General features: G+C 62.9%; 4 protein-coding genes across 7 annotated transcripts in view; 2 read left to right on the top strand and 2 right to left on the bottom strand.

Moving 5' to 3' along the window:
• Window positions 1–5531, bottom strand: part of AGAP3 (ArfGAP with GTPase domain, ankyrin repeat and PH domain 3) — a 116583-nt gene extending 111052 nt beyond the window's left edge. For both annotated transcript variants that reach the window (XM_015617822.1, XM_015617823.1), the window contains exon 1: window positions 5134–5531. In XM_015617822.1, the coding sequence (XP_015473308.1) occupies window positions 5134–5413 (280 nt within the window). In that variant the 5' untranslated portion in view covers window positions 5414–5531. The remainder of the gene's footprint in view (window positions 1–5133) is intronic.
• A 7018-nt stretch (window positions 5532–12549) lies between these two features.
• Window positions 12550–14410, top strand: TMUB1 (transmembrane and ubiquitin like domain containing 1). The gene is made up of 2 exons (XM_015615274.2): window positions 12550–13002; window positions 13504–14410. Exons 1-2 carry the CDS (start codon window positions 12641–12643, stop codon window positions 13856–13858), a joined length of 717 nt encoding a protein of 238 aa, XP_015470760.1. The 5' UTR covers window positions 12550–12640; the 3' UTR covers window positions 13859–14410.
• A 279-nt stretch (window positions 14411–14689) lies between these two features.
• FASTK (Fas activated serine/threonine kinase) lies at window positions 14690–24829 on the top strand. Of its 2 annotated transcripts, none has more exons than XM_015619421.3 (10): window positions 14690–14780; window positions 15138–15741; window positions 17939–18409; window positions 19009–19157; window positions 19376–19592; window positions 19706–19865; window positions 20827–20918; window positions 21172–21802; window positions 22107–22221; window positions 24018–24829. In XM_015619421.3, exons 2-10 carry the CDS (start codon window positions 15183–15185, stop codon window positions 24102–24104), a joined length of 2481 nt encoding a protein of 826 aa, XP_015474907.1. In that variant the 5' UTR covers window positions 14690–14780; window positions 15138–15182; the 3' UTR covers window positions 24105–24829. The 2 variants fall into 2 exon arrangements, with proteins under 2 accessions (XP_015474907.1, XP_015474906.1); XM_015619420.1 differs by lacking the exon at window positions 14690–14780 and adding an exon at window positions 14803–14870.
• The window catches only part of SLC4A2 (solute carrier family 4 member 2), a 16186-nt gene continuing 14903 nt past the window's right edge, over window positions 24823–26105 (bottom strand). For both annotated transcript variants that reach the window (XM_033519860.1, XM_015619417.3), the window contains 3 exons: window positions 25797–25966; window positions 25350–25523; window positions 24823–25243 (listed from right to left, as the gene is read on the bottom strand). In XM_033519860.1, the coding sequence (XP_033375751.1) occupies window positions 25163–25243; window positions 25350–25523; window positions 25797–25966 (425 nt within the window). In that variant the 3' untranslated portion in view covers window positions 24823–25162. The remainder of the gene's footprint in view (window positions 25244–25349; window positions 25524–25796; window positions 25967–26105) is intronic.

Genomic DNA, 26105 nt, shown 5'->3' with positions numbered 1-26105 from the left:
AGGTGTCCCTGCCCATGGCAGGGACAATGGTCTGTAAAACAAACCATTCTCTGGTTCTGTGATCTACTCAACCTCCCATCTTGTGCTCTTTTAACCACCTTTGCACTTAACTTCCAGCAAATCTGGAGACCACAGTGCCAGAGGAGCCTTGCCCTGAGTGCAGGGGTAATACAGCAGGAACCATCCAGCTCTCCAGAACGCCCAGCTCCAGCCCTGGAGCATGGATGTGCCGATGGCTTTGGAGTTTGCAGCTCCCGCTACGGCACCCCAGCACCATGGCCTGTGGTTTCCCAGCCCTGGGGAACTCACAGCATACATAAACAGGGCAGTTTTCTGCAGAGGTCATAGAATTAGCAGGAAAAAGCTGTCTAAGCAGAATGCTCTCCTTCCCAAAGGGTGTAATTTACTCGAGGCTGATTCAGCAGAGAGAAGACATGGTGAGCCCTGAGTGCAGCCTGGCAGCGTGGGGCTCCCCAGGCCTGGCAGGGCTGGAGGGCTCCAGCAAGGAGGGTCCTCATCTTCCTCCAGAAGATCCTGCATCAGTGGCAGCTCCTGCCTCGGTTTGCTTTGTGAAGCAGCACATCAGGAGCCAGTTTAAAAAGATGTTGGGAAAGGATGGGGAATGGAGCTGGAAGACTTGTGCTGGATCTGAACAGAATGATGACATTCATCCACTTTAACTCATGAGAAAGAGAGACAGGAAAGTGGCCTCACTAACTGGTACCAGCAGCTTTAAACATGAAAATGCCCAATATCAAAGCAGTCCTTCCTAAGAGAGAAATGTAGAAAATACCCAGGATGTTGGAGATGCCAGCAGGAAAAGCCACAGCAGTAATTGACAGCAAAACAGGTCATGATGGAGTAAACTCCTGAGGCAGAGGCCCAGGTCTGTACCTCCAACAGGCCTTAGCCAGAAGCCTCATTTTTTAAGGCTAAAATCCTGGGATGGGCTATTTACAGCAAGTGACCCAATGGTCTGTGCTGAACTCACACCCAGCCAACAGGCAGGCCCTGGAGTGATGCAAAGAGCAGCAGTGGCAGAGCAGATGTGGAGGTCACAGACATCCAGGCTGCTCCCAGCCACCACAGACATTCTGCAGGGCTTCTCATCCCGAGCCTCTGCCAGAGCAGCAACAGCTGGAAATGGTAGCAGAGAGCTTTCCCAAACTAACCTCTTAAATTGCCTCTTAAACTGCAGGGATGGTTTAAGAAGCACAGGTTTAGAGAGAGGTGGGAGAGGTGAGGAAGGACAGTGAAGGGAAAAAACATGTGCTCCAGGAAAAGGTGACTACAGAGAGATTCCTGGTCCTGCTCCCCGGACACCGAGTCCTCACAATGGCTCAAACCCTCTCCAAGCTCTACCAGAGAGCTGAGCTTTAGCTGGGCTGCAAGGCATGTGCAGAACCACAAACAGCAGAAGAAAATTCCCAGCATCTGGGAAAGCTCTGTTGAAGGAATCTCACCTACTTCTCATCTCCCTTCTACCTCTCCCTCCTGCCTTCACCACTTTACACACTCAGAAAACCTCTGTGTAACCATCTCTCCCGTCACACATCATGATGTTCTTTCACTATTCCATCTTGCTGGTGCTGTGTCTCCCACCTGCCCATGGATCCATGCTGGTTCCTGCAGCCCCATGCCACTCACAGCCTGTCCTGCATGTCTCTCAGGTAACCCCCTGCACCAGAGCAACCACTCATCCTCCTCAAACCTGCATTCTGGTCGCTGCTCAAAGTTCATTTCTAGGAAAGAAATTAAGCACTGTGCAATTACTGCTCTAATTACAAACTCTATTAATACGGATCTGTCTGTAGCCTGTTCCAGAGTCGTGACGTTGGAGGCCACATTTACTGTGAGCAGGGCTGCACCAGCCCCAGGTTGGTATCATTTTGCTTTATGCAGATATGAAATCTTTTATAGAACTCAGCAGCTTGCAGCAGTCTCCACAACTTGGCAAGGAAAGCAGCCTGGGATGAGGGAATCGCTTTTTGCAAGCCCCCTGAAAATCTGTCCAAATTTGGTGGTTAGAAACTACAAAAAACTCCGGGTCCTGCCTGTGATGCAGCTGATGCTGGAGACCAGCCCAAGCTGCCATCTCCCCCAGGCCCAGAGCTCCTCAGCCCCTCTGGCCCCATCTCCTCAGAATAAAGCTCCAGCTCAAGGAGGAGACCAGAGCAGAGCAGATTTCCCTTTCTTCCCACAGTGGCACCGCTGATGCCGGCCCATGACCGGGCACAGCTGGCTCTCACCCCACCGTGGGCTCCAAACTTCTCTGCAAAGGCTTGTTCCCCAAGCCTGGGGGCCTGCCAGGGCTGTGGCTGCAGCAGCCCCCAACACCCACTCCACCCTGCTCCTTGCAGAACCCCACTGCCAGAGGAAACCCCCCAGTTCTGTACAGTTATGGCAATGCCCCTGACTGCACTGCTGGCAACAATGACACCCTTGTGGTGACACATCCACAGGGACACAGCAGCCCTGGTGGGCAGCAGGGACTCCCTGCCCCCGCTGCAGCAGCACTGCCTTTGGCTTTTCCCCTGCAAAAATGCCTACAGGAAAGGAATCTGGAAGGAGGATGTGAGCAAGCCTGGCAAGGCCCAGTGCTCAAGTTTTAGGAAATTGAATTTGGGTTTCACTGGCAATTTCCGTCATGGATTTTCAGACCATGAACCATCCAGTCACCAATTCTGATCTTCAGATCAAGAACATCAAGAAACAAAATCCTCTTCCAGACATTTCTGCATCAAGCCCCAAACCTGCAGTTTAAAAAGAAATTCTGTTCCAGACCAAGGCACTCCACCAAATGATAACATCTCCAGCAAGGCTCTTCCAGCCGTTAATTAACCCCTGTTAATTCGCTCACAAACACCTGGTAACAGGTCACAGGTAACTGTGTCATCACAGCACATGTGTCACCAGGAGCAGGATTCATCCCAGCGCCTGCCAGGTATTAAGGGAATGCAGCCCAGACATGGAAATCTGTGGGATTCCTGCTACAAATCCACAGGGAAGGCTCAGAGGAGACAGGACGGGGCTGTGACTCGAGCAGGGAAAGCCCCCGAGGACACGCAGCCTCTGGCACCATCGCACAGCCCTGCGGACACCCGGAGAGCCCTGCCACGTGCCATTGGCAGCCAGGCGCAGGGCACCCCTCAGCCCTCATTCCGGGTGACACAGGGTGCTTCGGGAAGCACCTCAGCAGCACACAAGAGGCCGGTGTGTGTGTTCACACCTTCCTGAGCAACAGGAGGAACCACGCACCAGAGGAGTTGCTAAGAGACGCGCGCCTCCCACCACCCCAGCACCCACTGCCGTGGCTGGGGGTGCAGGACGGGACACGCACCCAGCGCCTCGGGCAGCTCGGCATCCCCGCAGAGGGACCAGGAGCGGGGACACGGTGCCCGGGATGGCTCTGCCCACAGAGGTGACCCTGGCAGCACCTCAGGCACAGCCATGCCTCAGCTGGCAGCTCCTCCGTCCCACGGAGCAGGAACCACACACAAGATCAGATCATGTCACCAGCGACCTCAGGGCTCCCACCACAGCTGTCATTAGAGGCACAAAGAAGGGAGAGCTGCAGGAGCCCCCTGGGAACAGGCACAACACAATCCTCCCCCACCAGCCCACTGGGACTCCCTCAGTTGGACTGCTGGGACTGCAAGATATGGACCTGAGCCACTGCCACGGCCTGTGCCAGCCTTGTGCTCCCACCCATCTCCATCCAGCCTGAGTCCCTTTCCTCTTCTCCTCAAATTCCATCAGCCCAACAGCTTTCTGCAGCTGGGGACCTCCATGGAGGTGGAAAGGCCTCTCCAGCATCAGCCCAGGGTTTTACATCCTCCCTGTCTTACTCAACTGAGTGTCCTTGGTCCTTGCACCATGAGGCTGATAAATTCTGGGATTTACAACCCCTCAACCCATGCAAGATGATGACATGTAAGACTCTTCTTACAGTCCTTGTTCCTTTCCTGCTTTCCACAGAAACCTGAAAGGACCAAAGTGGGATGTAGGTCTCTGGAGAAGCACCCAGGCTGCTGCTCCCATGCAGCATCACCATGATGGTCAGCACACCTATAGTGGGGCCACCACTCCCCAAAACCACCTCTTGTGTCCCTGCAGTGACATTCCTGGCATGAGGCAGCAGGAACGGAGCTGAGCACACTGCCACCAAGCTGGGACAACAAAACCCAGGGCAGGGAAACAGCAGTGCCTGGCATGCGCCGAGCTGGACCGGGGCTCCTCATATAGACCAAAGGCATCTGCGGCCCTGCTGCCTTCCACGCTGTGGGCCAGCTGCAGAAACCTGGAGGTTTGGGCTCCCCGAGGGCAGAGGGACCCACAGTGGGCCTCAGCACAGCACGATCAACCTTCCCCAGCTCTCAGCTCCACCGCAGCCCCTCGCCCATCCATGCCCCCAGCTCCATCCTAGTGCTCGCCTCCATCTCAGCCCACCGGCCGCACCGCCGCCCCTCACCACGGCGGAGCCCCCAGTTCCATCTCAGCCCCACGGCTCCATCGCATTTCCTCAGCTCCTCTGCAGTTCCTCGGCTCCATCCCTCCCCTCGCTGCCGACTCCCGGGACCAGGGCTGCAGTTTTCTGCATTTCTAATGTTAACGGGCTCCTGCGGATCCCGTTCCCCGTCGACGCCGGGCACGAACCCCCCCGGAGCAGCGCCCGCCCCCGCCCGCCGCTCCCGGCAGAGGCCGCGGGCGGAGTCCCCGGCCCTGCGCAGGCCCGGCCGCGACCACCGCGATCGCTGCGGGGCCGGGGCCGGGCCGGGCCGGGCCGGGGGCGGCTGACGAGCGTGTCCCCTTCGCTCCCTCCCCTCCCGGCCCGCCCGGCCCCCGCAGCCCCGGCAGGCCCGGCCCCGCTGCCGGCGGCGGGGGCGCAGCGCCCGTCAGCCCCGGCCCCGCGCAGGCCGCGCCCGGCCCCCCGCGCCCCCGGCCCCGCCGCTGCAGGGCCCGGAGCGATCCCGGGCTCGTGGGCAGGGCCGGGCCGGGCTCCGCCGGGCCCCGCGGGCGGCAGCGGGCGCAGGTGCAGCGGCGGTGGGGACAAAGGCGGCGGCGCGGCTCGCTGCCCCGCTGCCGGTGCCCCGCTGCCGGTGCCCCGCTCGGTGCCCGGCTGCCGGTGCTCACCCTCGATGGAGATGACGTGCTCGCGGATCTGGCTCTGCAGCGCCAGGTCCTCCACGCGTTCGATGAGGTCGTAGATCGCGTAGATATTGGGGTGCACGGACTCGAAGCGCCCGATTTCGGCGCGGATCGCGGCCGAGTTGGAGAGCCCGAACTGCGGCGGGGGCGGCCCGCCGGGCTGCGGCCCCGAGGGCCCGGGTACGGGCACCGGCACCGGCCCGCCCGGCGCCGCCAGGCTCTGCTGCTGCCCGGGGCTCTGCCCGGCGCCGCCCGGGAAGTTCATCGCGGCGGCGGCAGGGCCGGTCAGCGGCGCGGGGCTCCGGGCAGCCGCTGCATGGCCGCAGCCGCGTCCGTCCGCGGGTCCCCCGGGCTCCGCCGCCGCCCCCGCCCGCCTCCCGCTCCGCCCCGCCCGCGTCAGCGGGACCGGCCCCGCGGCGGGCGGGGAGCGGGCGGAACCGGGACTGGGGAGGGGGAGAGGGGGCCCTGGGAGCCGGAGGGGGAGCGGGGCGAGGCGGCACCGGGAGGGGGAGCGGGGCACTGTCGCTGCCCGGTCCTGCCCCGCTCCGCCGCGGCCCCAGCCCGCCCGGCACCACGGTGACGGGCACTTGCCCCCCATGCCCGGCCCTCGACTGGGCACGAGTGTCGGCTGCCGTCCCTCAGCATCCCACCGCGGCCACCCCGGGACGCTGTTGTGCGGCTGCCGGTGCCCATGGGCCCCCCAGGCCTCCCGTGCCTGCCCCACGGAGCACGGGAGGATTCCCGCACGCCGGCCTGGGAACCCCCCTGTGCCAGCCTGGAGACCCCTGTGCCAACCTGGGAACCCCTGTGCCAACCTGGGAACCCCCTGTGCCAGCCTGGAAACCCCCCTGTGCCAGCCTGGAGACCCCTGTGCCAGCCTGGGAACCCCCCTGTGCCAACCTGGGAACCCCCTGTGCCAACCTGGGAACCCCCTGTGCCAACCTGGGAACCTCCCTGTACCCACCTGGAGACCCCTGTGCCAACCTGGAGACCCCTGTGCCAGCCTGGGAACCTCCCTGTGCCCACCTGGAGACCCCTGTGCCAGCCTAGGAACCCCCTGTGCCAGCCTGGAGACCCCTGTGCCAGCCTAGGAACCCCCTGTGCCAGCCTAGGAACCCCCTGTGCCAACCTGGGAACTCCCTGTGCCAACCTGGGAACCCCCTGTGCCAACCTGGAAACTCCCTGTGCCAGGCTGGAGACCCCCCTGTGCTAACCTGGGAACCCCCTGTGCCAGGCTGGAGACCCCTGTGCCAGCCTGGGAACCCCCTGTGCCAACCTGAGAACCCCCTGTGCCAACCTGAGAACCCCCTGTGCCAACCTGGGAACCCCCTGTGCCTCCGCCTGTGTTACAGAGGTAATTTCATCATTAATCACCCCAAGGTCATTAATGAAGCTGTGGAACATGACCGGTCCCAAGAAGTTCCTGGGAGCCCAGCAGCTGCTGCCCCACTGCGGTGGGGTCTCCTCCCTGATCACCCCCTGCCCACAGGCCGACTGCTGCCCCCCTGCTCATCTGCCCGCTCCAGGCTGCTCCAGGCTGCTCTGGTGAGGGCTGGGGCCATGATGGAACTAGCCAGGGGAGCAGCATGGTGACAGCACAGCCATCTCAGGGGATGCCTGTTGGACAGGGACTGTTAACACCCCTCCCGTTGTGCCCATGCCTGAAACAGCTTGCACGGGGTGAGCTGGGCCACAGGACGGCTCTGGCTGGGCACAGAGCTGGCAGCACCATGGGACCCAGTGCAGGTCACTGGGGCATCACTGGGGATTAGCTGAAATCTTCCAAATGGCTGAGAAACATAAAAAACCAGGATCATGGCCCCTGGCAGATTAAATGAGAAAGTGGCATCTGGGAGAGAAGAAGGAACAGGAAGGTGAGCAGCTGAGAGAAACAAGATTGCAATGGATTTCTCCCTTGGTCCCACTGGGACCAGAGTCATGCTGGGCAGCAATGCCCCAGTGCCAGAGGGGCTCAGGGGGCAGCTGGGGCCTTGTTCCTACCCTCTGCCCTTCTCTGGGTGATGGTGGGAAGGGTCAGAGGAAGAGGAGGAGGAAGACAAGGAGGAAGAGAACAGCAAGGAGGAGAAGGAGGAAGAGTGATCTCTAGGAAGTTTCTAAATGCCTCCCGGCTCCAGAATCCTCTGTGACTCGGCACTAGGTGCTGGGGTGTGTGGGTGGGAGAGGCACCTCCCTGCCCTCTCCCCCTCCCTCTTATGCCCTTCCGGGATTCCTTGAGTGCATCCCAACCACCTCTGCCACAAGAAGGGGTTTATTAGAAAACAACTGTTGTGAAGGCTTTTTGAAAGCATTTAGAAAATCTGTATCTGCTGCAGCACCAGGCTCCCCTCGCCCTGCATGCTCCCCTCACCTACACACCCACCCAAGGCTTCCAAAGGTCTTTGAAAGATCTGTGAGTCGCAGCTCTGCTCAGCAGGAGCTTCCCTACGTGTCTGAGGGCATTCCATGCACGTGGGCTATGCAGGGCCATCCCACCACCCCGACACAACAGTGCCTGCCCATGCAATGGCCTTTCTCCAGCCTGTTTTTTGTTTGGGTCCCTTGGTCCTTGCTCATGGCTTTTTTCTCCATCTTTTGCCATTATCATCATCATCATCATCATCATCATCCCAGAATGGTTTGGGTAGAAAGGGACCTTAAACCCAACCTTAAACCCCCTGCTGCAGTCAGGGACACCTTCTACCAGACCAGTCCCACACCCCCTCCAACCCAGCCTTGAACACTTCCAGGAATAGGGCAACCACAGCTTCTCTGGGCAACCTGCACCAGGGCATCAGCACCTTCACAGGGAAGAATTTCTCCCTAGTATCCCAGTGAACCCTGCCCTCAGTCAGTTATGGCATAAACATTTATAAATTGTCTCCATTTTGGCACCTTTGAACGTCCAAACACCCCACGTGCAGCCGCCTCCACTGTGTCACCCTCTCGGTCAGCGATTCCAGGATTTATCCCTGCTGAGGGATGGGACCTCTTGCCTCCATCACCCTCACCTGGCTGAGGCAGAGGTGGCTTTCCCCTGACAGGTGGTCTCTGCCACCCCCACATCCCCTCCCCCCTCCTCCTCTTCTTTCTCCTCCTTTTCCTGCTGCTCCTCCTCCTCCTCATCTTCCTCTTCTTCCTTCTCCTCCGGCAGAGCTAGGCGATTCCCCCCTGCAGCCGCAGCTGCTCGTCCCCCAGGTGGGCATTTACAGACTGCCCTGAGCTGACAGCTGGGGTCTCCTCGGGCACCAGAATCCTCCAGCACCAGGGATCCCCTGTGTCCCATGGCACCACGTCCCAGCACCCGGCAGGACACAAGGCACAAGGAGGGGACGGGACGCAGGAGGACACTGGGATGGAGCATCACCCAGCCCTGTCCCTGCCAGCCCCTGGGACCCCCCAGTCAGCACTGGGGCCAGTACTGGAGAGCTGGAGCCCGGAGTGGTGCAGGGGAGCAGAGCAAACAGATGGAGCTGGGGCTGAGCAAAGGCATGGGAAAACCCAGGAGAGAAGTTCAATATGCTGAAAAGGCAGGAGCGGGTGGGGATCAGCCGAGGCTTTCAGGAGCAAACATTCCCTCAGGGATGGAAAACCACCTGCCCTCTGCAGACACAGGCCACTTGAAGATGTGAACTGCTTTCCAGGATGGATTTCACCCTCATATCCTGAACTTTCTCTGCTCCATCTGCAGCACTTCCATCTGACTGCAGTTCATGAGTGCCTCAAACCGGTGCCGCTGCCAAGAGGAGCTGCCACCTCCTCTGCTACCTCCTCCTCCTCCTCCTCTTCCTCTTCCTCCTCCTCCTTTTCCTGCCGCTGTTGCCACCCCCAGACCAGCCACCCTGGTATCTATGGTGCCCATGGCAGAGGGCTGGAACAGGACGGTGAGAAGGTCCCTTCCCACCCAAACCATTCCATGACACACACCAGACAGCACCAGAGCCCATGGGGGGCAGCAGGAGGGTCCCCACAGCAGACCCCCAATGTCCACCCAGGATGCAGAGCTGAGGAGCAGCAGCCCCAGACCAGAGCTGAGGCCAAGGCCCAGAGCTGAGCTTCAGTCAGTGTCCAAGCAAAATGGGCAGAGAGGGGCTCCAGGGGGCTCTCCAGGGCTTTACGGCTTCTCAGTGCACTGGGACACTCTGAGCTGTTTGATCACTCTTGCAATAAAAACCGGAGGTTTCTTTCTCTGGGGACGTCTCTGTTGGGAGAGCTGAGGGCACAGCTTGGGGACACTGCTGGGGACACTGCTGGGGACACTGCTCCTCTTTCCCAGGCTAAGGGGAGCAGGAAACTCCCTTTATCTCTGGGAGGCTCAGGCTGCCCGTCCTCCTGTGCACCCAACATATTTGTGGCTCCAGTTCCCAAATGCATCGGCACTTTGCTGCATGGCAGCACTGGTTCAGAGGGAGGGAGGTGTTTAATGCCACCCTCCAGTGACAGGGACTGTTCTCTCTGGGCTGGGGATCAGCCAGCAGCTTTCCCCAGAATAGCTGCAGCTCTTTAATCTCACTCTGGAGCAAGGAGGCACCAGCTCCAGCGTTAATCCCATCCAGATCCGCACCATGCAGCTGTCAAATGGCAAATCCAAAATCCACTGCTGAGTGGCTGGAGCATCTCTGTGTCCCTGCCACGAGGCTCTGGGCAGCGCTGGGTGTGGAGCAGAGAGAAGCAGAGTGTCCCACCCAAGGACACAGCATGGCTGCTGGCCTCAGGGGGTGACCAGAGCTCACAGGACCATGGCTGGCTGTGTCCTCTGTTGTGACCTACCGTGATGCCATCGGCCATCTCAGACCACCCCGTGCATTTTGGTGACAGCTGGGACATGTTCCACTCCAGGTGTCCACCTGCACATTGAGGGGCCCTGAATCCTCTTCTGGGCTGGGCTGGGTCCCATCAGCACTGCCTCCCCATGAAGCAGAGACATCACAGGGTGGACATCTCTGGCTGGGCTGGTGTTCCAGTGTCCCCAGTGCCCCACTGGGGCAGAATCCCTCTGCCACCCCTCTCTGCTCACAAGCCCGGAGGAGCTGGACTGTCTGAATATGTGAGCTTTGGGAAAGAGGCTGAAAATGGAACAAGGTGGATTAAACCCCGCTGGGCACTGTGGAGGTCCTGAACAGAGCTCAGGGTCAACAATCCCCTCAAGGCCTGTGGGACAGGAGGGGACTCAGCCAGCAGGTCACAGGGGAGACCACAGGGAGGAACACTGAGGAAAGGTGAAATGGTGAGTAAAGAGGAAACAGGAGGGGACCATGAACCTTGGCAGAAACACGACGGGGCAGCCCTTCTCATGAAAATGTTTTCCCCAATATCCAACATAAACCTCCTCTGGCACAGCTTGAGGCTGTTTCCATTTGTCCTGTCCCTTGTTCCCTGAGAGCAGAGCTTGACATCTATTGTGTCAGGGAGTTGTGCAGAGACAGAAGGTCCCAGGCTGAGCCCTTTCCCTGCTCCCTCAGCTGCTCCCGGTGCTCCAGCCCCTTCCCCAGCTCCATTCTTTGCTCTGGACACGCTGGAGCCCCTCAGGGTCTTCCTTGTCCTGCGGGGCCCAAGCCTGAGCTGAGGCCTCAGCCGTGCCTGCGTGGGACGGGCAGTGCCCTGCTGCTCCTGTGCTGGAGGAGGCTGGAGCTGCCCATCCCAGCCCCAGCGGGGCAGAGCTGCGGGACGGGGCTGGGACACCTTTGGGTGTCACTGCCTGGGGCCCTGGCACCAGCTCACCACCGCCTGCAGAGCCCAGACAGGACAGGGCGGTCCCAGCTCCAGAACTGGCCATCGCTTTCCAGCACCAGCCTTCCAGGAGAACACGGAAAAATCCAAGGGATTCAGAGCAGCCCTGGGCAGGACAACACGAACGCTCCCTGGTTCCTCAGCAGCACATTGAAGGAGCACAATCTGCTCAGCTTTCCTGGGAAACTGAAGGTGACTGGATGACACTGGGGAAGGACTTTCAGGTGAATATTAAACAGCTTCTTAATCGAGGCAGGGAGGATGGAAAAGTCTAACTCTCTGTGAGCTGAAGCCAGACAAATCCACGGTGACAACCAGACACCGGATTTATCAGGGAGAGGATGAACCGCTGGATAAACCCTCAAATCTGAGTAGACACAACCCCTCCAGCAGTGGATTCGGGCTCGTTCCAACATCGGGAAGGGATAAATCCTGGTTCTCTGCCTGCACGGATCAGTCATGGTTTAAATCTGCTGCTGCTGTCACGTCCATTGCTCTGACAGCCCCGGGATCCGCTGGGCACCTCAGCAGCTCCAGGCTGGAGACGCGTTTTGTCTTCCTTGGAGGTGTGATCCCCCACCTGCAGCCCTTCCTTCCCACCCAGAGGCAGCTCCCACAGAATCCCAGGATGGAAATCATGGATTCCCTCCTGGGAGGCTCAGCAGGAAGGGGCTGCCCTGGCTTGCTGATGCCTCCTGCTTTTATCCTGATTTCCTCCTGACATTTTCCCAGGAGAAATATTATGGATGATCTTATTCCAGGAAATGTCAGTGCCATGCCAGTGAGGGACCTGTGGAGGGGACACCCTGGGGACAGGGACATTGCTTCCCAGAATTTCTACCCACAATTGTCCTTTGCGGGAGGGTCAGTTTGTTCCCATCTCTCCCATCACTGTTGCTGTATTTCCATGGTTGGACCTCTTCACCTAAAAACAAGAATTTTTTACATAAAACTAAGAACTTTTCACTTAAAATTTAAGAATCTTACACTTAAAATGAGCAATTGCTAGCCAAAAATCAAGACCTTTTCACCTAAAATTAACAATTTTTAACTTAAAATTAATATTTTTTCACCTAATATAAAAGATTTAATGTCAACCTGCAAGTGGCTTTGGGCACTCCTGGGGATTCACAGCTCCAGAATCACTGTGGGTAGAAAATTCTCTGAAATGCCTGAGCCCACCCACCCTCAGCATGGCCATGGCCACCACTGCCCATGTCCCCAAGTGCCACATCCTCAGCAATTTAAACCTGGGAGTACCTGCAGTATCTGGGAGCGACTGGAGCCATGCTGGGGGTGACAGGTAGCAGCTGGAACTACACTGGGGACAAATGGCATCATACTGGGGTTAACTGGGTTCATACTGGGAATTAGACAAGGAGCAACAGAAACCATAGCGGGAGAGGCTGGGCCATGCTGGGGTAATACTGTGACCATACTGGAACTGTCTGGGAACACAGGTCATGTTACTAGAACAATGCCGGGAGTGTCTAGGAGGGGCTGGAAGCAGCCGGGAGTACACCGGGAGCGGCCGGCGCCGGGCCGGGCCTACAACTCCCGGCGTGCTCCGCGCGGCGATCACACCCCCGTTATGGCTCCCGCCGTCAGGACTACATGTCCCATCGCCCCCCGCGCTCGGCCGGAAGCGGCGCGATGGCGGCCCGAGCCCGGCCCGGTGCGGCCGTGGCCCCGGCCCCGGTTCCCCGCGGCCCCGCGGGCTGAGGCCGCGCCCGCCCGGTAGCCGCCCCCCGGTCCTGCCTCCGCCATGGCGCTCATCGAGGGCGTCGGCGATGAAGTGACGGTGCTGTTCGCGCTGCTGCTGGCGGCCGCCGTGCTGGGGCTCGCCTGGGCCTCCACGCGCGCTCCCGAGCCCGCGGCGCCGCCGACCGAGGCGGCTCCGAGCACGGCCCCCGCCGAGCGCAAGGCCCCGACCCCAGCCCCGGCCCCGGCCCCGGCCGAGGGAGCGGCGGGCTCCGATGAGGCGGCGGGGCTGCGGCAACGGGGCCCTCCCGCGGCCACCGCCGAGGGCCCCGCCGAGCCCACGCTGGTGCTGCGGCTCAAGTTCCTGAACGACACGGAGCGCCTGGCGCGGGTGCGCCCCGGGGACACAGTCGGTGCGCTCAAGAGGTGAGGGGGGACGGACAGGGGCGACTCGTCCCGGCTCAGGGGTCGCCGGACCCCGCCGGGCGTCCCTCTCCTCCCCGCAGCACCCGCGAGGGGACAGCGGTGTCCCGGGGCAGGTGGCCTGTGCCCGGCTACCTGCGCCTGGCCCTGGCGGGGTCGGGGGACAGCCCGGGCTGGCAGGTGGCACCTGGGGTGGCTGACGGGCACACGCACGCTCGGGTCCGTGGGCACGGCGGGAGGGTCACGGTGGCAGGGGGTGAACGGAGGGAACTGTCCTGGCAGGCGACAGCTGGGGCACTCACAAGTATGTGGGGTCAGGGTGGGCACAGTCACAGGATGGGGATGAAGAACCTGACCTGGCGAGTGACACTTGGGGTGGCTGATGGCGACACACAGACTCGGCTGCGCGGCTGGGGAGAGAGCTCGGGGTGGGCACAGTCACGGGAGGTGGGTGAGAGGGGCCTCTCGTGTCAGCACCGTGACCGCTGTCCCTGTCTCCTCCAGGACATACTTCCCCGGGCAGGAGCAGCAGGTGCGGCTGATCTACCAGGGGCAGCTGCTGCGTGACGATGCCCAGAGCCTGGCGGGGCTGCACCTGGGCCACCTGAGCGTCCTGCACTGTCACCTGTCCCCGCCCAGTGTGGCCCCCACTGCCCCCGGCACCCCTGGTCCCCGCAGCCCCGCGCCCGCAGCACTGGGCGTGGGCAGCCTGGCGCTGCCGCTCTTCGTGCTGCTGCTGGCCCTGCTCTGGTACCTGCAGCTGCAGCACCGCCACGTCTTCACCGCCACCGCCACCACCTGCCTGGCCGGCCTCACCCTGCTCGTCACCTTTGTGGCCTTCGCCATGTACCGCAGATAGCGCAGCCCAGACCAGCGCCTGGGACACGGGGGACCTAGAGCCGCACCTGGGACACTTCCAGCCTGCCCAGCCCGCCTGGGACACGGAGGGTTCTGCATCAGCCCGCTCAGCATACCGGGGGCACTGGAAGCGGGGGAACCGGGCCCTGCTCTGTGTCCCCCAGGAGTCCCGAGCAGGTGCCCACCCACGCCCTGTCGGCACACAGGGGCTGTTGCAGGAGCGGGGGCTCAGCTACCTCGTGGGGGTCCCGGTGCCCCCTGTCCCTGCATGGAGCATTTCCCCAGCCACTCTGTGTAGAAGCTCCTCGGGTGCAGTCGTGCCCGGGGTGGTGTCCGTGCCTGGGGAGGGACGTGAGCCCTGGGGTGCCGAGGGTCCCGGTGCCGGCGGGGTGCGCTCCTGAGGTCCCTGTGCCGGGGGAGGATTTGTGCCCCCAGGCAGGCCCGGTGCCGGGAGTGGCTGCACGCCCCAGTGTCCCGGGGGGTTCCGATGCTGTGTTGGGGGGGCCCCCCCCCCCGCCGCCGTTCCGATTAAAGCGGAAAGACTGTGACCGGCCGTGGAGTCCCGGCTGTGCTGCGCCGTGCCTCGGGAGGGGGGCAGTGGGGGAGCGGCCCGGGGGGGCGGGGCTCCGGGAGGGGCGGGGCTCCGGGAGGGGGCGGGGCCTGGCAGCTCCCGCCGAACGCTCCGCAGGGCCGTAGCGCGCCTGCGCTCGCGGCACCGCCCCGCTCTGAACGGAGCTCTCGCTCATTGGCGGAGGCGCGGCACTGATTTGCATGCGGCGCGTGCCGGCTCCGCCCCGGAAGTGCCGCGCGTGGGGCGGGGCTGCAGGAAGATGGCGGCGGGGCTGCGCTCCCGGGCCGTGCCCGTGTCCCGGCGGCGCTGAGCGGCGGCGGTGGCGGCGGGACCGAGCGGCCGCCAGCGCCATGTACGGCCGGGCTGGGCCGGGTCTGGCCGGATGGGGGGCAGGGAATCCCGCCGGGGGTCCAGGGAGGGACCCGTGCCGGTGGAGGTCGGGGTATGCCCGGGAGAGGGGCGGGTGCTGTGGGGCGGGGGACACCGGACAGGCCGGAGGTCTCGGCACCACGGGGCCGGGCGGGATGTGGGCCCAGCCGGGGCGGTGGGCCCGATGCCGGGGAGCAGTGCGGGCGGGGCAGTCCGGGGGCGGGGATCCCGGTGGCTGGCGGGGGGAAGTGCCTGCCGGGTCGGGGAGCGGCCGCCCGTGACCCCGCCGGCTCCGGCCGTCCCGCGTTCCTCCGCTCACCCCCTCCGCTCCTTCCCGCAGGGTCCTCCGGAGCCGCGGAGCCCCCCGCGCCGCGCCGCCCCCGCCATGCTGTGCCCGCTGCTGTGCCCATGGCTCCGCGCTCTGACCCGGGCGGGCCCGCGGGGCCCGGCTGCCCGTGAGCGCCGCGGTGCCGCGATGTTCCCCGCCTGCTGCTGCGCCGGCAAGGCCAGGCCGCGGCTGCTGCTGCCCCTGGACCCCTACGGCCATGGGCTGCTGCCCGCCGTGCACCCGGACGGTGGCCGGGGCCGGGCCCACGGCAAGAGGAAGAGCTGGAACTTCATCCATGAGAAGATGAGCTACGACACCTTCTTCACCATGAAGCGGCTGATCGAGCGCTCGCGCAGCGTGGGCGAGGTGCTCCGCTGGGTCACGCAGAACCCGGGCAAGGTGTCGGCTAGTCACTACCCCATAGCGCTTCACAAGCTGGGGCAGCTCCTGCAGCAGCAACCGGGGCCGCCCATGGGGGCTGGGGACAGCCGCGGGCCCGCGGGGCAGGTGCTGGAGCAGCCCGAGTTCCACGTGCTGTGCCAGGCCATCGTCAGTGGCTGCGCCAAGTTCGACAACTTCAGCATCGTCAACTGCCTGTACGCAGCGGCCGCGCTGGGTGAGCCACCCCGGGGGTCTCAGACGGGGTGGGGAGCGCAGCGCTGCAGCAGGGGCCAGGACCGGGTCTGTAGGGATTTATGGAGTGCTGCATTTGTGGCAGACAGAGCTGTGACCACGGGGGGCTCTGGTCACGGGGCTCAGCTCAGCAGGGATGCTCTGCTCCTCCAGGGCAGGAGGGCTTAGTGTCCCTAGCAGGCCAGGAGATCGATGCTGGGCAGCCCTGCCTGGCAGGATGTGTATCAGCCACTCCTGGGCCGTGTCTAGGTCCAGCCTGAGTTCCAAGCCCTGAAAACCCAGAAGCACCTGAGCACCAATGGGGGAGATCATGGGTTTGGCTGAACTCCTGGAGGGCACAAGCCCCGTGTTGCCATGTGGGAGAGAGGTTTGAGGTAGTTGGGTTCCTGTGCAGCTTCCTTGGGGTGCTGCTGAGCTGAGAAGGCTGCATCCCGAGGAGCTGTGTTCCAGGGAAGGCTGCATCCCAGAGGCTTCTCCTTCTGTGTGCCAGGGTCACCCTGCAAGTCCTCCTCTGTGAGAAAGGGATGGCGTCTACATCCAAAAAGAGTGGGCAGCAGGGGGAATCTTCCCCTCTGCCCCACTCAGGTGAGGCCCTACCTGCATTGCTGCTTCCAGCTCTGAAGCCAAACAGCACAAAGACATGGAGCAAGCCCAAGGGAGGGCACGGGGATGCTCCAAGAGCTGGAGAGGGTCTTTGAACAAGGTCCTGAAGGGACAGGACAAGGGGGAATGGTTTCCCACTGCCAGAGGGCAGAGTTAGATAGAATTTTGGGAAGGAATTTTTCCTTGAGGAGTTAGGAGGCCCTAGCACAAGCTGCTTAGAGAAGCTGTTGCTGCCCCATCCCTACGAGTGTTCAAGGCCAGGTTGGGCGGGGCTTGGAGCAACCTGGGATAGTGGAAGGTGTTCCTGGTCATGGCAGGAGGTTGTAACTGGATGATCTTTAGGGTCCCTTCCAAGCCAAACAATTCCAGGATTCCAGGATCTGGCGGGTGCCTGCCCTCCTGCCCGTGGCTCCCCCCATCCTGGTCTCGATCCGTTCCCTGCAGCCCTCCTGGGCCAGGGCTCGGTGGAGCCGCCCGGCCGGGGTTGACGCAGTAACTCGAGCCCCTGCCGGGGGTGGGGGGCCGGTTCTGCCCGTCCCCAGGCCGGCGGCGCCGGGTGTTTGTTGACACTGAGCCGGAGCTGCCGGTGCCTGCCCTCAGCAGGCTCCCCATGCTGGGCCCCCCTCAGCTCTGCTGTGCCCCCCACTTCGTTCTGCCCCCTTGTCCCTCATTAACACAAACTCCAGCTTTCTTTTGAGACCTTTTTACGGAACAAAGCGGCTGCTCAGACCAATTGTTCACGTTCCCCCTCCTGAGTTGTGATTAACGATAACCCGCAGTGACTCGCCCTGCGCTGCCCTGCGGCCTGTGCCCGCCCAAATCCTGGGGTGATGGGGAACTCCAGGCCCCCCCAATGCTCTTTGCCTCTGCTGAGGAGATCCCTCCTGACAGCCAAAGCACGGAGCCTGTGCCAAGGCCTGGATAACACGTCCTGAGCTGCAGGGAAGTGTTTCCCTGGGAGCCAGCTTGCACAAGCTGTAGCTGAGCTGGGAAACAGGAGAAGGTCAAAAAAGCCAAAGGATTAGTCCCTGTTGGAACAAACAGGGTTTAGTTTGGTCACATGGAATGTCACAGTTGTTTTCCAACCACAACTTTTTGAGGTGAGTTGTTTGAGTGTCTAGAGCCCCTGGAAGTGCTCCAGGCCAGGTTGGATAGGGCTTGGAGCAGCCTGGTCTAGTGGAAGTGTCCCTGCCCATGGCAGAGGGCTGCAACTGGATGGGATTTAAGGTTCCTTCCAACCCAAAACAGTCTGAGATTTTGGGATTCTGTGAGTAATTTGTCTTTGAAATGTTTGAGACTTAATGAACTTTGCTACTGCAGGTGAGCTGCAGGGCTCCCATTCCAGTGGGATGGGTGGGAATGACCCCAAGCTCCACACAGTGTTTTCCATGGTGCAGATGCTCTGATGTTCTGCTGGTGCTTTGCCTTCCCCTCCTTTCCTTTCTCGGTTTGCTCACTGATCCAGCACATCCATGCAGTGGTGGCAGTGGCCTCCTGCCCAAGCTAAGGAGGTGTTTGTGCCGTGGGGCTGAGCCATGGCCAGGATCTGAGCCGTGCCTGTGCCGTTCCCCCCGCAGGGCTGCCCGGGGAGTCGCCGCTCGTGCGGGTGCTGGAGGACGAGTCCCGCAGCCGCCTGGGCCGCTTCAACCAGAAGGACGTGTCGATGGTGTTCAGCAGCGTGATGAGACTGCACCCCTCCAGCCCCCACCCCCTGGTCGAGTCCTGCCTCAGCAGCCTGGAGCGGCACCTGGAGAAGGAGCGGCACCCCCAGACCCTCTTCCTGCTGCTCTCCTACTACCGGCTGCGGGCACAGGCGCTGCAGGGCCACGCCGCCTCCGACCAGCAGCTCATCAACAACCGCAAGATCCTGCGCTTGGTGCGGCACACGCTGGGCCAGGTGAGCGCCATGAGGGAGCACGAGCTGGCGCTGCTGGACGAGATGCTGGCCCTGTGTGCCCAGGAGGCCAACAACAAGGCCCTGGAGGCCATCTTCAGCTCCCAGCTCTTCTACGAGAACCGGCAGGAGCGCTTCATTCGCAGCATGGCAGGTGAGGGGTGCCCAGGTGGGGTCCAGCGCTGCCACCCGCATTGGGGGTGCAGGAAGAGGACATGGGGGCCTCTGGCCGGGTTGGGGGGCAGCCTCACAGATGCCTTCTTGGGCCTTGGGGATGTTTGGGTGGTGCCAGCCTCAGCTGGGGCCCTGCTGAGCCCCAGAACGGTAGCAGGAGGAGCCCTGTGTCATGGCCACCCTGGTCACTGACGGCCCAGTCCAGCCCTTTGACAGGCTGGGAGTTCCCCCATTCCTTTAGGGACTGGGAGGGACCAGGAGCCTCCCGTTCCTTCAGGGACTGTTTTCCCACAGTGCCTCCAGGCTGGACACGGTTTTGGTGGGTTTTTGCAGAAGGGCACACCTGTGCACATTCCAGCTGTGCTCCTTCTGGCTGTGAGTGACAGGAATCTGCCTCAGCCTCTCACCTGACCAATACCTGAGGGTTTTTAGGAGCTGCCTGGCTTTTGAGGTTTTTGGGAGCGGTGCTACTGTGCGGTCCTGTCCTCCCACTTGCCTGGGCTGTGGTGGCTGCAGAGGACCTGGGGTGGGGACAAAGCTGGCCCCTGTGACGGCCCCCCTGCCGTGTTGGCTCGGCAGAGTGGCTGCCCCGGAAGGCAGAGAACCTCACCCCCTACACCATGGCCCTCATCGCCAAGTACGTGGCACGGCACCGGCTGCGTGAGCCACGGCTGCTTGACACCATCGCCAACTTCCTGCTGAAGCGCGGAGAGCAGCTCGACAGCAAGGTGAGCGCTCACCTCCATCTGTGGGCTCACCTCCATCTGTGGGCTCACCTGGGCAGAGGAGCCACGGCCCTTCTCCGTCATGATGGGGCATTCCACGGGACTGGGGGCCATGCCCCAGTCCTGGTGGGTTCTGAGCTCCCCTCTCTTCATGGCACTGGGCAGGTGGCCCTGACCTGTCCCTTGTCCCACCCCGGCCCCACACTCCTCTGTTTCCACAGGTGATCCAGAAGTTGGTGTTTCCCTTCAGCCGGATGAACTACCGCCCCTCCAACCACGGCGAGCTCTTCCCCAAGCTGGAGGCCATCTTGGAGCAGAAGGCTGGCAGCTCACCACTGGCCACCGTCAACATCCTCATGTCCATGTTCCAGCTCAGCCACTTCCCACAGACTGTCCTGCACCAGGTCTTCTCCCCAGGCTTCATCACCAACGTCATGAGTACGTGGGGCCGCTGCTCGGGTGCTCCCAGCTGGGGTAGGGGTGGTCCCCAGCAGCAGGGCTGGGTGAGGGGCTGTCTGCCTCGGTGGGCTCCATCCCCGCTGTCCCCGCAGGCAGCCCCTACGCGCTGATCGTGCGCCGGTACCTGTCGCTGCTGGACGCGGCCGTGGAGCTGGAGTTCCGGGAGTACAGCGGGCCCCGCCTGGACCCGCGCTACCGCGTCCTCATGTTCGAGCACGCCCTGACCGCTGACGAGGCCAACAGGAAGTACAGGTGAGGGGACAAGGGGCAGCACCCCTCTGCTGTCCCTCGCAGTGGGGACACGGAATCTGGCACCTACGCTGGGACATGGTGCCGGAATGGGGGCCCCTATGGCAGCTCCAAAGCCTGTGGGGTAGCGCTCTAGAATCACAGAGTCGTTTAGAATTGCAGGGTTGTTTGGGTTGGGAAAGCCTTGAAGACCTCGGTGGAGAAGAGGTGATATTCATACAGGGAGAACTGGTTTGGAAACGCCTCCAAGTCCAGGCAGAGTTACCGGCAGCGGGGGCAGAAGTTGGGTGCAGAGGCTTCCTTTCCAAGGCATTCTCGCAGTCAGTGCCCTCTGCCACTCCAGCCTCAGCACACCCCGAGCATTTCAGTGGATACCACCTGCTGGAAGCAGGACGTACAGGAGGTCAGGAGACTGGCATACAGGTGAAGGCTTTCAGATTGACAGTGAGGAGAGTAAAAAAAACAGATGAGGAAAATGCATCCTGCACATCCCATTTCGCCAGCAGGACCTGGGGAGAGGAGGAGGAGGAGGAGGAAGGGTGCTTGCATGAAGGGACTGGACATCTGGATGAAGATGTCATAACAATGCTGGGTGACCTAGCCCATGAGTCCACCCGTCCCCCAGCACTTCTGAGGCCACCACTGACCATGTCCCCAAGTACCACATCCATGTGGCTGTTGACTTCCCTCAGGGATGGGGACTCACCCCTGCCTTGGGCAGTGGTGCCAGGGCTGGACAGCCCTTTTGGGGGGCTTTTGGTGTCCCAATACTGTAAGGAGCTTTTCTGCAAAAGGAACTGGAGCCCATCCCCTCTTGACTCCCAACAGCAGAGCCTCCAAAACTCCAGCACTGTTCATCCCACTCCTGGGGGTTCCCATCTCCATGATGATGTACTCGGCACCAACAGTGCTGGGGGGACACGCTCGCCCCTGCAGTGCCCCCCTGATTGTGCCCTCCTTGCAGCTACAAAGGGCTGGTGGCCGAGGCGCTGCGACAGCTGGTGGGGGAGGAATGCTACCGGCAGGACGAGGTGCTGCCCCCCGGGTACTGCACAGGTAACAGCCTGGGCTGTGGGGAGAGGCTGCCAGGGGAGCTGGGGGTGGGAGGTCATTTGGGACAATGAGCTCTGCCTGCTTTGTCACTGCCTTCCGTGTGACACTGCCCTTGGGACGCAGCTCCCTGAGCCCTCCCGCTGCAGAAAGGGGGGTTCCCCTGCGCCTCTGTTTGCTGCCTCAGAGTCCCAGCTGGGGTGCAGAGTTCCCGAGCCCGTGTCCCATCAGTTGCCGATGCCTGTTCTCTGTCCTGCAGACTTCCTGCTGTGGATCAACCGCTCGGGCACGGTGCTGCCTCTCTCGCGCGTTCCGGCAGCTGCCAGGGTACCCCCAGCCACGTCCCCCGTCGCCGTGTCCCTGCGCTCCAGCGTGCTCGCCCTCACCTCGGATTTGCAGGACTTTGCCCCGTTTGCCGCAGAGACGCCGGGCAGCCCCCCGGGCCCCCGGGAGAGCGGCCGGGCCGGGCGGTTCCTGCCGGCGCTGTGCCCAGCCCCGGGGGGGCCCTGCTTCCAGCCCCCCTCGGACTATTACTGCGGGCTGAGCAAGGAGCCGTCCCTGGCCAGCCCGGGCAGCTCCACACTCAGCAGCCCCTCCGAGTGCCTCTCGGCGCCGCCGCCCGGCACCCCCGACTGCTCCCCACGCACCTCCGCCACCTCCCTCTTCCAGTTCCCCATCGGCAAGATCCTGGAGGAGGAGGAGGAGGAGGAGGAGGCTGCCGGCTGCCCTGGCCAAGAACATGGCTGTTTCCAGGGGGAACAGGCCCAGGAGCAGCCTGAGGAGCGGAGCCCCCCGGCCAGCGAGGACAGCGGGCCCCCGCCCTCGCCGTGCCGGCCCAGCCCCAAGCGGGGCCCGGACGAAGGGCCGCAGGGTGCCGAGGAGATCCAGAGGTACGGAGCAGGGCCACATCCCGGCCTGTGTCCCTGGCCCTTCCAGCAGGACAGCCACCCTGGCACTGCCCTGGGCTCCTGCTTGCTGAGACACTTGGTGAGCGTGCCCAGTGCCGCGGGGCACCCACAGACCCGTGTCCCCACTGCCCTGGGGTGCTGGATACAGCTGTCCCTGACACCAGCAGGGTCTGGGGTCATTTGGGGTGCCACTTTTCAGCTGCCAGGGTGCTGGGGAGCGGGGCCCATGGAGCGGGGTGGTACCGGGGTGAGGGGTGACACCACACTCCCTGCTGTCCCTGTACAGGGTGGTGCTGTCCGTCAATGACAAGTGGCACTACTGTCAGAACTCCGACATCCTGGTGGGCTCCCGGGCCATGAGGGACCGGCACCTGCGGCTGCTAGGATACTGTCTGGTGCAGGTAAGTGGGGGTACCCCCACCTCCTCAGGGCCAGGGGACACAGGGGGTGACGGGCTCAGAGCTGAGAGCTGGCATCCCCTGGAAGGATGGGCCTGGAGCCGGCATCCCCAGTGTAAACACTCCTGTCCCTGTGAGAGGAAGCAGGGATGACTCATCCTCGTGTCTCCTCACCCTCCCCCACCCCATGCAGGACTTTTTCCATGCAGCTGGTGGGTGACACCAGCCCTGATGAAATGCAGAGACAAGGGACGGTCTGTCCTGTGAGCCCAGACCCGACCTGAGTGAGGGGAAGGGGAAGGAGAGGGTGTTCAGCCCAGGCTGGCAGACACAGCCACAGCAGCACCATTGGGTGCAGGGCCTCAGGGTGAAATCAGGTGGGGGGACACACGTGGGTCCACGTGTGGTGGCTGTGCCGAGGGGTCAGGAGGGAGGTTGGTTCACCTTCAGTGCCAGATTCTGCCTGCCCTGGTTCAGGCCCAGCTGTTCCCTGCTGAGTGCTGGGATTGGAAGAGCCCTCGGGTCTGCAGCTCCTCTGGCAAACTCCAGGTGTTGGTTTAGGATGTGCAGCTCCCACGTGATTGGTTGTGGGTGGTTTTAGCCTGAGGATGAGTCTTTCTGAGGAAAATGGCACTGGAAATGTGCCCTCAGTCCTGTTCACTCTTGCACTGCAGAGAGGACCAGGATTATAACACTGCTTCCAGTGCACCATCCCACAGCCATTCCCAAACTCTTACCTCCTGCTGCTGCCAGGCTGTGCCAGCCGCAGCTCCTCCTCGTTGTAGCGCTCAGCAGCCTGGAGCCCCGTGTTTGTGCAGAGCTCCAGAGTCCTGTGACTGCTGAGGAATCACCTGGGAGCTGCCCAGCAGCGTAGCTGGGCCAGTTGCAGGGCCAGCTCTCCCTTGAGCTGGTGTTTGGGCTGGGCTGGGTTGGCCAGGGCTGTGTCCCTCCTGCAGAAGGCACAGCAGGGACCCAGCTGAAGGGACATTAAAGCCCATCCAGTGCCAGCCCTGCCATGGGCAGGAGCACCTGCGCTACCCCAGGTTGCTCCAAGCCCCGATGTCCAGCCTGGCCTTGGGCACTGCCAGGGATCCAGGGGCAGCCACAGCTGCTCTCGGCACCTGTGCCAGGGCCTCACCACCCTCAGAACCAGGAATTCCTTCCCAGTATCCCAGCTATCCCTGCACTCCAGCAGTGGGGAGCTATTCCCTGTTGGTTTGTCCCTCCAGGCTTTTAACCCAAGTCCCTCTCCAACTCTCTTGGAGCCCCTGTAGGCACTGGAAGGGGCTCTAAAATGTCTCCCCAGAGCCTTCTCTTTCCAGGTGCACACCTCCAGCTCTCAGCTGTGTCTTTATTCCTCCCCAGTGCTGCCAGAGGGTGTGGCATGGGTCCCAATGGCCCTCAGTCCCTGCTCTGTGACTGCTGCTGGTGCCCTCAGGGCTGTTGGACCCACAGAGTTTTCAGCTCCTCCATACCTTGTCATCTTCCATGGAGGGTGCTGATGGGCTCAAGGGTGGGGTGAGGCTCAAGATTCTTCTCTTCATGTGCCTGCACCACCAAATCCAGGGCTGAGCTCAGGCTGGATGAGCCTGGAGCTGGACATTACCTACACTTGCCATGCCATTGTCCACACTTCTGTCCATGCCCTCGGCAGGAACCTCCTTCTCCAGGGAGGGATCTGCGTCCTGGTTCTTTGTCCCAGCAGCACAGGCTGAATGGGGCTGGGGGCTGGAGGTACTGGGGATACAGGTGGGGCAGACATCTGTCACTGCTCTGACGCTGTCCCTGTCCCCTCACAGCTGCCCTACACAGAGCTGGAGAAGGTGAGTGGCATCGAGGAGGCCAAGCACTACCTGCGGCAGAAGCTGAGGGAGCTGCGCTTCTGAGGGCCGGATCCGGGGGGTGTGGGGGGCCAGGTGGGTGCTGCCAGCCCCTTCCCCCGTGCAGGGGGATACGGAGCTCCCCCCCATCCTGGGGGGTCAGGGGGATATGGAGATGCTCCCCATCTTGGGGGGCCAGGCTGTGGGGCCAGGCCACGGGCACCTGCTCCTGCTGTGGGGCTGGGGGAGTGTGAGATTTGAGATTATTTATTGCCATTATGGGGGGCTGGGGTGTGACTTGAGGGGTGCCGGGGTGGGGGAGTTACTGGGGAAGGTCCCTCATGGCCCCCCTGCCCCGGCTCTGCCACTTGAGCCCAGTCTGTTGCTGCAGGGGCTGGCCTGGCCCGGGCTTCCCTGGGCACCGGAGGCTGTCCCTGTGCCCCGGCACGGCTCCTGGCGTGGGGCACGGGGGGTCCGGGCTTCCCTGGGCACCGGAGGCTGTCCCTGTGCCCCCGGCACGGCTCCTGGCGTGGGGCACGGGGGGTCCGGGCTTCCCTGGGCACCGGAGGCTGTCCCTGTGCCCCGGCACGGCTCCTGGCGTGGGGCACGGGGGGTCTGGGCTTCCCTGGGCACCGGAGGCTGTCCCTGTGCCCCGGCACGGCTCCTGGCGTGGGGCACGGGGGGCCCGGGGGGCTGCAGGGAGTGGGTGTGCTCACGGGGCTGATCCCTGGGCCTGCAGGAGGGGGGTGTTAGGGAAGGGGGAAACTTTCCAATAAAACTGGTGAAAAGTGTGCAAAGTCCGGTCTCTTTATTAGTCGAAGGCAGCGGGGGGGCCCCGGCCCCCACCCCGGTCGCCCCCCAGGGCCCGCTCGGGCCAGGCCTCCCTTGGCAGGGGCGTCCCTCCGCCCTGAGCCCCGTGCTCGGAATAAAGCTGTTTATTGCCTTTGAATTGCCTGATCCATAAAGCCCGGCGGGGCTCAGGCCCGAACGCGGGGCGGGAGCCGGGGTCCGAGGGGCCGGGCCTGGCACCGGCCTCTCCGGCAGGGGCCCTCCGGGGCCTGGGCAGCGCCGGGCCCCCGCCGCACCGGGCTCCGGCCGTGCCCGCCGCCAGCCGCCAGCCGCCGTCACACCGGCATCGGCATCTCGTTGTACTCGTCCACACCTTCCCGCTCGTCCAGGATGGGCTCGGCCTCGGCTGCGTCCAGCTGCAGGACACGGGGCTGAAGGGCAGCGAGGGCCCCCCGGCCCCGCCGTGCCCACGAGCCCAGGGCCCCCCGCCGCCCCCCGGGGCCGAGCCACGCCGCCACTTACACACTTCATTTCCCGGTCGGTGAAGATGCGGCTGAGCAGGCACATGCGGAGCGGCACGGTGAGGATGAGGATGAAGGGGAAGGCGAGGGAGGCCACAGTGGACATGACGGCCCAGAGCACGGCCAGGCAGGCCAGCTGCAGCCCGGTGAACAGGTGCATGCGCAGGGTGCGCACCTGGGCACGGAGAGGTGTCACTCCCGGGCCCCGTGTCCCCCTCCCACCGGGCACAGCTTGGCCAGGGGTACCCGCAGCCCCAGGCACGGCCCCCAGCCCCGCCGGGGTCTGGCTGCCCCACAGCCCCGACTGTGTCCTCCGCCGCCCCCCAAAACCAGGCTCTGTCAGCCTGTCCTGCAGACACGGCAGCGCTCCCACGCCAGGGCACCCCGGCCTGGCTGCTGTCCCAGCCTGGGCCCTGCCCCAAGGATCCTCCCCAGGCCCCCTCCCCACCTTTTTGACGTAGGTGACATCAGGGTGGTGCTTGGGGGGCATCAGCAGCAGCTGCAGGCGCTCGTAGAACTGGATGCCATTGAGGGAGGTGACACCCATGTAGAGGAAGATGCCGAAGAGCACGGCCAGGGGGATCTGCCGCAGCAGGTCCCCAATGACGATGGACAGCCCTGGGCCAGAGCAGTGTCAGCCTCGGGAGGGGGCTCAGCACAGCCCCCCCAGCCCCACCTCCCCCTCACATGGGGAGGGTCCCACATCCCTGTGTCAACTGGGGGCAGGATGGCCACACCAGTTTGGCCAGGGCTCAGG

This window comes from Parus major, chromosome 2, assembly GCF_001522545.3.
Source record: "Parus major isolate Abel chromosome 2, Parus_major1.1, whole genome shotgun sequence".
In the NCBI taxonomy this organism is placed as follows: domain Eukaryota; kingdom Metazoa; phylum Chordata; class Aves; order Passeriformes; family Paridae; genus Parus; species Parus major.
This window is presented reverse-complemented; position numbering and strand designations above follow the sequence as displayed.